Source organism: Populus euphratica, unplaced genomic scaffold (genome assembly GCF_000495115.2).
Source record: "Populus euphratica unplaced genomic scaffold, PopEup_1.0 scaffold956.1, whole genome shotgun sequence".
Taxonomy (NCBI): Eukaryota; Viridiplantae; Streptophyta; class Magnoliopsida; order Malpighiales; family Salicaceae; genus Populus; species Populus euphratica.
Genome location: NW_011500421.1, coordinates 117392 through 125730, shown reverse-complemented (window position 1 = coordinate 125730; position 8339 = coordinate 117392). Strand labels below are relative to the sequence as shown.

The following is an 8339-nucleotide window of genomic DNA, read 5'->3' as shown; positions in this document are numbered from 1 at the left end:
TTGTTGTTGTTGTTATTGTTATTGTTATTGTTGTTGTATTATTATTATTTATGATTTGTACAAATAACCTCCCTGTGGTTCGACCCTGGTCTTGCCGGGTTATTTATTACTTCGACACTCCTGCACTTGGGAGAAGACATCAATCTTTTAGTCGTGTCAGTAATATATGACCTTATTTTTCACAAATTTAACTTGTTCCTTTCTCATCATTTTACCAACTTGATATTTGAGATTTTTGTGATTTTTAGTTGAATAGCTTTAGACAAAGATAAAGATGCTTGATCTATTTGGTTTGCAACAAATGATAATTAATTTTAAGATAAGACAATATAAATATTTGAAAAACTTTGGATGTTGAAGGTAATAATTTGTAAATTTTGATTAACCAAATAAGTATCAAAGATAATCTTTTAATGAAGGTGTAAAAATAAAAAAAACGAGTATATTCATTATGAGCTTCTTAGTATTGACATCCAAGCATATAACTTTCTTTTTAGAACTAATTATTTATCTTATCAGATTAATTAACTAAGCCATCTCATTTATCAGAAAGTTATCTTATTATTTTCTAAGTTGAACTATCATATTTGGTTCTTGTAGATCTTGGTAATAGTTGACATTTAAGGGTGAGCCTATATTTTTTTTTGCAAAGAAAAGACATATAATATTTTCAAAGCTAATAAATAAAATATGCATTCAAAAAAAGTTAAATTGAATACCGGTGTGCTCTTTAAAAAGTGACAATGGTCATTACCTAGTGTTTTATTACACTAATGAAAGAATTCTTATTTGTCTTAGTAAATTTGCAATAATAATATAGACTATATGATAACTATTTGCCACTAAAATGATTATCAAGTTTATTGTTTAATTACATTTCTCAATATTTTATATTTTTTTATTTCTTATTGTTATTATTTATTTATTTTTATTAAATTAATTTAGGTTTAACTTAACTTTCAGGTTTTTTTATTTCTTTTAAAGCATTATTGTCATCTAAATATTTTTTTATAAATTAAAAAAAATTTAGTTTAGCTTGTGGCAGGGCAAGTGACAGCAATCTAGTAAAATCCTAAACTTAGTAGCAACTGTTAAGCCAAAAAAAAAAAGTTAATTATACTTGATTCACTAATGATTTAGTGATTCTCCCTGGGAACTGTTAGTGATAATCATTTATAGAAACTAATTAATTAATCTCTATAAACTACAAATAATAGGATACCCCTACATAAATGAAGCGAATGACTTTTTTTTTTTTAATAGAGTGAGATTTTGGTTGTGAAAAGTTATAATTAATTATTTTTATTTAAGGAAATTAGTAATTTAGTCGCTATAGTTAATAAACTGTAAATTAATCCATTAATAATAATATTTATTTATATCCACTTCTGGATGGTGGATGTATGAAGAGAAAGAGAAATGATGAGGGGCTAGGAAGGAATTTTATTGCAGGAACCCTGTAGTGATTGATCAGATGCCATTGATTTCTTATTAGTTTTTGAATGGCTGAAGAATCAAGTTATTATTTGCCAAACTATAGGACAATGTTTGTTTGAGTGGTTGCAACGTGATTTAAAAAAAAAATATTTTTTTATAATTTTAAATTATTTTTATACATTAATGTTAAAAATAATTTTTAAATTTTTAATATATTTTTAAATAAAAATATTTTAAAAAATAATTATTAAAACATGCCAAACACATTAGTATCATGGCTTCTATACAAATTAAGCTTTTTGCACTAGATCTCGTACATAATTACTTGTTTTTTTTGTAAATAAGCTTTTTATTTAATTTTAATTAAATATATATTCTTTTAATTTTTTTTAAACTATAATTAAAAGTGTTTTTTAAATTTTTTTTAAAATCTTAATCGCAAAGTTATCACAATATTAAGATGTTGTTTAAAATTACATTTCTAAAAGTATTTCATAAAAAAATATTGTTTTATTTATGTTTTTTGGTTATTTTGATTTGATAATTTTAAAGATAATTTAAAAAAAATAAAAAAATATTATTTTATTTATTTTCAAGTAAAAAATATTATTTTTCTCATTAAGTTTGTTTTTCTTCTCCTTGTCTTTCAAGAAAAATAATAAATAAATTGAAAACGCATAAGGAAGTTATATTAGGACTAAGCTATATACGGATTAAAAATCTAAGAATTAAACATATAACTTCTAAAACTATGAGGATTAATTTATTGGTTATGTTAAAATAAAGGGATTAAGTTACAAATGCCTCTATTTGTTGCCTGGAAATAGGAAAATACTAAGGTTACTGTTATGACCACTCCTGTCCTCTCTCTTGCCCAAGCTGCCTTGCTTGCCGTTTCAAACTGCCCAAACTGCCCCATGTTGAACACTTTCCCTCTTTCTCAAGCGCGTCCGTCTATCTGACTCGCTCTCTCAAAACTGTTTTTGACTAAACTTCACAACTGGGCATCACTGATTTCCTCTGATAATCACTTGTTTTTCTATTTTTCATTGTTTTGATGATTTAAAGTTTGGATCTTTGAAATGGGTTTTCTTTGTTATGATTAATCTGACAACTTTTGATTGAGTGTTTATATTTATGAAGATGAAGATGGGTTTGAGTCCAGATTCTGTAAAGGTAAAGAATTTTAAAGAGAAATCAAAGAGCAAGAAAAATAAGAAAAATCAAGGAAATGAAAAGGACGAGGAGGATATTGGATGTTGGTTTAAATTCAGGTCGACGGGAAGCTGCATGCCTTCAAGATCAAAAGTTGATAGCTCTTTAAGTGGCATCTCAACTCACTATGGTAAAAATCTCTCTGTTTTTTGTTGTTTTTTTCTGTAATGTTTTGATCAACTGATATTTTATGCAGAGCTATTGTCTATAGGCTTGTGTGGGTATTGCTTTCGATAGTTTTTTTCTTAATTTTTTTCGTGTTATGTTGATTTGGTTCAAAGCAAATTAAGAAAAAGCGAGTTAAAAGCGTTCCCGAATTTTTATCCTTTTAGTTAGTACCGTTAATTAAAGGGCGTGTTCAAATTGATGGACCCTTTTTAAAGATTGTCATCTCATGATGATTTTGGTGTGGCATGTTGTTCCTTGATTAACAGGTCTATCGTGATCAGTTACCATATTATCCATGCATCGAATAACATGACTGCAACTAGTTCTTCAATGAACTAGATTGAAATTCAGAAATTCGTCACCTTTCCAATTAGTTCTTTTGAGAAACGTTGTTAATAAGTTGTTATATATAAATATTAAGAGACAAATATACTTCTGGATTTGAATAATAGCAAAAAATTGCTCACTACTTTGATTTTCAGTGCCAAGTAAATCTAAAAACGAGAAGAACAAAGACCAACCTGTTGTTCCAGCAATGTCTTCTACTACCACGACTAGCAATGCAGAGAGTGCATCCTCACTTCCAACATTCAGTGAGGAATTGAAGCTTGCTTCTCAGCTCCGAAAATTTACATTTAATGACCTTAAATTAGCAACTAGAAACTTTAGGCCTGAGAGTCTTCTTGGGGAGGGTGGATTTGGGTGTGTCTTCAAAGGTTGGATTGAGGAGAATGGAACTGCTCCTGTGAAACCTGGCACTGGACTTACCGTTGCAGTCAAAACCCTCAACCATGATGGTCTTCAGGGTCATAAAGAGTGGCTTGTATGATCTCTCTCTATTTGTCACTTCTATCTTGGTCTTTCAAATGCTAGATGATTTTTGTTCTTGGAAAAATAAAAGATGATTCTCTTACTTTATATTATTAGTCATGTTTTTTCACAATATTTCAGGCTGAAGTTAGTTTTCTTGGGAACCTTCTGCATAAAAACTTGGTGAAATTGGTTGGTTACTGCATTGAAGATGATCAAAGGTTGCTGGTGTATGAGTTCATGCCTAGAGGAAGTTTGGAGAATCACCTCTTCAGAAGTATGTAACTGCAAAGCTGTAGCCTAGGATTTTCCTTATTTATCCCAGATGTAATTGCTTATCAATTTTTTTTTTCTTTGTGCCAAAATTAGTGTATGTTACCATGATTTTCTATGCACATAAAACCAATACCTTTCTTATGTTGACACACCTAATGTTTCAAAGATAATACATTCATGATATGCTTATTTTACCACAGAAAAGAGCAAGATCTCTGGTGCACATAAATTAGCTTATAGAATTGAAGTCTTTTAGAAAGTGTCAAGGTTCTTGCTATGTACGTGATGTACTTTTCCAATACTTATTCCATAAGTCTTAGAGCCTTCAAATTTTATTGACACAATGTTGTAGAACTTTGGAGATTAGCATCCTTTAGATGTGCATCAGTCCACTTTAAAGTAAATAACTATTAGGCCATCACTTGCACTGAGATTAGCATCTTTTAGATGTGCATCAGTCCCACTTGAAGGTAAATAACTATTAGGCCATCACTTGCACTGGTATCTGTATATTAATTTCGCAGTTTAGTGGTTTTTTTCTTGGCCAAATGAGCAATAGGTCCAACTGTCTGAAGCAGTGTCTATGGCTCTGCCTAAGAACCAACATCACTGTAATATTTTTTATTGCATTCTAGTCAGGTAGATAGATGTCGTGTTCGGCAAAAGTTGATTTAAGTTTAGGAATTAGTATTGACTTTATGTAGTCTTGAATTGTAAGAGTCTGCCATTGGGCGTACTCCATTTTTGTGAAACTTATCAGCTAGCGGCAACATATTCCTCACAAAATCTATAAACCTCCTCTAGATGGAGCACGTCACTACCACTTTGGAAGAAGGATCTATTGACGTATCATGTAGAAATAGGTTTCAGAAGATTTTGAATGTTCAAGGGATTTATATAGTGGCTTCATTGGTTTTTTCCATTTATTAACATGGTTTGTAACCTTTTTTTCTTTTTTTGCAATAAATAAAAGGTAGCCAGGAATATTGCTTATCTATGATCTAACCACTTCGAAAGTCTGCCTATTAAAAACCTACTTCAGATGTTATCTTTCTTTCAGCAAATGATTTTAGAGCTCCCTAAATCTACACATATTCTCCTTTCGCTTATGCTTTTCTTGCTTAAGATATTCATCAGCAATTGATGTTTAATGTTCTCTGGTAACAACCATGTTCTGTGCAGAAGGGTCCTTGCCCCTTCCTTGGTCTATCAGGATGAAAATTGCTCTTGGAGCTGCGCAAGGTCTTGCTTTCCTTCATGAGGAGGCTGACAGACCAGTAATATATCGTGATTTTAAAACATCTAATATATTATTAGATGCGGTATGTGGCTTAACATGTGCATCTATTGGAAAATTACTTCACTAATCATTTCCTCTTTCCAGTCCCTTTCTGATTCTGATACAAGACATTACTATTTTAGGACTACAATGCCAAACTTTCTGATTTTGGACTTGCAAAGGATGCTCCTGATGGAGGTAAAACTCATGTATCAACCAGAGTTATGGGAACCTATGGCTATGCTGCCCCTGAATATGTGATGACTGGTGAGTGGCTCTATTTCTTTTTCCTTGCTATGTGTTTATGTATAGATGCATGCATGCCTTTGAATGAATAATTGTAGGCTAAATAGTAAAATACCCCCTGAGCTAAAAATTCCCTGATTTTCCATACTAAACAATATGATTTTTTTAATGTAGCTCTTATGTCAGGGTTTGTTGGGAAATTGACAAAAAGAAAAGAAAAAAAAACCTCCCTATTCCTTTCTTTTTCTCAGCAATAATGATAATTAGGGACTTCTTTCTCAGCATCTGGCAATTGGAATCAAAGATGACCTTATATAGTGGCTTCATTTTATTGCTATAATTATCAAAACACCACCACATCATAATATATGAGTGAAAGGAAGAACATGTTACAATGTATGATGCATGTGGGTTTGAAGAGGCCACAAATCCTATATCACTGAGAGAGGCTGAGGGGCTTGTCTTTCTGTAGAAGAGAACTCCCTCCAATGTCATTGACTCTAGAGACTGAGTGTCGTGGTCCTCACTATATCTGTTACCACTCAATCTTGTTAGTCTGATAATTAGGGAATTCTTTTTCAGCTTCTGGCAATTGGAATCAAAGATGACCTTATATAATGGCTTCATTCTTTTGCTATAATTATCACAACACCACCACATTGTAATGCATGAGTGAAAGGAAGAACATGTTCCAATGTATGATTTAAACAGCCATCTTCTGGCCTTTTGTCATACAGACGCAAGCTTGTCGTGAAAGGTGGAATGTGAGATGGAATTTGGATTAAGTTTCCAATTGAGTTCGAACCCCTGTGTTTCTGCATTTCTTGAAATTATAAGATGAGACACCCTGGTATGAAATTATAAGACTAGACGCCCTGGGATGAAATTATAAGATTAGACACCCTGCTATGAAATTATAAGATTAGACACTCCATATTTCTAGAATCAATCATACAAAACCTTTTCTTCTGCATAATGGATGCTATCACTGAACTAATTTTCATAACAGGCAACTTGCTGTCTTTTGCTGGTGTCTTGCTTGTTGATCAGTACGTATCCTTGTCTGTTGTGTTTATTTAACTCTTATGTCTTCCACCTTGGTTTAGGACATTTGACATCAAAGAGTGATGTCTACAGCTTTGGAGTAGTTTTACTTGAAATGCTCACTGGCCGAAGATCCATGGACAAAAACCGACCAAATGGGGAGCACAACCTCGTGGAATGGGCAAGGCCAAATTTTGGGGATAAGAGAAGGTTCTACCGCTTATTAGACCCCCGTCTTGAAGGCCATTTCTCAATCAAAGGAGCTCAGAAAGCCATTCAGTTGGCTGCCCAGTGTCTAAGCCGTGATCCCAAAGCCAGACCCCAGATGAGTGAAGTTGTTGAAGCACTAAAGCCTTTACCAAACTTAAAGGATATGGCTAGCTCTTCGTATTACTTTCAAAGCATGCAAGCAGATCGTAACAAGTCAAGCATGAATGCTAAAAATGGCACTAGAACACAGGCTGGATTTGTAACAAGGAATGGACAGCCATTGAGGAGCTTAAGTGATGTGCGTGCTTCTCCATATAACCAGCCTCAGCAGTCACCAAGACCTAAAGGGAAAAGTTCATAGCACTACACTATAATTGCATTTATATTGTATCTGGTTTCAGCTTTTTGGCAATAGCTTCAGCAGTTTGAAATAGCAACGAGGGTTGTTCCATCATTTGTCGGAGCAGCCAGGGGTGGTCTTTAGTTCTTCATCCACCATGTTCTATCAGTAAATTGATGGAACGAGCCTCCTGCATGGTGTGGTTGGTAAACATCGAATCTGGGGAGGTTCATTCTGCTTTACTTCCTGTTTCTTACCTCTCAAATGCGTCGACTCTTAAGAAGTCATATGTTGGAGACTGGAAAGATATTGAAGTCAAGTTGAGATGTCGATGGAGGTGAGGGTTATGAAGAGATTTTAGTAAGCTTGATTGTACATTGATGAGAAGGGAAGTGTGAGGCAAATTTATGTAGCTATTTAATTCTGACTCATCATTTAATGATATATACATATATATATATATATAGGATACTGTACTCTCTTCCCATCTTTAATTGCTTCTCTTTTCACAGATAGGTTTCTTTATCACAGAGTTGATGGAAAATTGACATTCAAGCGGATCTTGAAGAGGGAAACACAAGGTAAATATAATGGAAAGATGAATATATAAAAGGTCTCGTCTGGTTTCACTTTGAAGTATGAAGCAAATCACATGCTTTATGGGCAAGATTATTAATATTGGATCATGTTTCTTGGTCTCTGCTGAGTGCTGACAAACATGGAAATATTTCAAATGCGTTCAATGTTTTTCAAAAAAAAAAAAGAAGCAAAGATCATTTTGGTGATCCTTGTTTGGCTCTTCGGATGATGAGTTGAAGGTGGGGGTAAGCTATATTGCAAGTAAAGGTATGAGATGGCCATGAGCCATGAAAGGGAGCATCACAATTTGTTCAATGGATGTAGACTCCAATAATTATTTTGTTGAAGTTCGTGCTCCAACTGAATATGGCTCAAGCTTCTGGTTCAATAATGAGGGGAGAAGGTATAAGAGGCTTTTGAAGGGAATGAACTTATAATTAGTTAAGACATCGTGGCCCAGTTGTTAAATCCAATCGTAGACAATCCGATCAAATGCTTAGGTTATGGAATCAATCCATCGGTCACGATTTTTTTTCTTTTTTTTTTTTTTTTATATACACACACACTCTAACATGACACAAGTGACTTTACCGATTTAAAAACAACCCAGCCAACTAATTATAAAAGTTTGAGGATGAATTTCTTTTTTAAAAAAAATATAAAATTAACATATAAAAACCTTTTAATTGACTTCTTGTTTAATTCCAAATTTAAAATTAAATTATACAAAAGCTG

At 32.9% G+C, this 8339-nt stretch overlaps 1 protein-coding gene across 2 annotated transcripts; it reads left to right on the top strand.

Annotated features, from left to right (window-relative positions):
- The first annotated feature begins 2279 nt into the window (after nucleotides 1–2279).
- Nucleotides 2280–7668, top strand: LOC105114574 (probable receptor-like protein kinase At5g15080). 2 transcript variants are annotated; one of them, XM_011011151.1, is made up of 6 exons: nucleotides 2280–2782; nucleotides 3303–3643; nucleotides 3772–3907; nucleotides 5092–5228; nucleotides 5329–5452; nucleotides 6538–7668. In XM_011011151.1, the coding sequence occupies exons 1-6, from the start codon at nucleotides 2575–2577 to the stop codon at nucleotides 7044–7046; spliced, it is 1455 nt and encodes a 484-aa protein (XP_011009453.1). In that variant the 5' UTR covers nucleotides 2280–2574; the 3' UTR covers nucleotides 7047–7668. The 2 variants fall into 2 exon arrangements, with proteins under 2 accessions (XP_011009453.1, XP_011009452.1); XM_011011150.1 differs by having other exon boundaries at nucleotides 5089–5228.
- The last annotated feature ends 671 nt before the right edge of the window (nucleotides 7669–8339 follow it).

Excerpts from the sequence above, each read along its gene's own strand:
- LOC105114574 (XM_011011150.1), top strand. The coding sequence starts at position 2,575 with ATGAAGATGAAGATGGGTTTGAGTCCAGATTCTGTAAAGGTAAAGAAT. Across the intron at positions 3,644-3,771 it reads AGGGTCATAAAGAGTGGCTT|GCTGAAGTTAGTTTTCTTGG; the intron begins GTATGATCTCTC and ends ACAATATTTCAG. Across the intron at positions 3,908-5,088 it reads GGAGAATCACCTCTTCAGAA|AAGGGTCCTTGCCCCTTCCT; the intron begins GTATGTAACTGC and ends TGTTCTGTGCAG.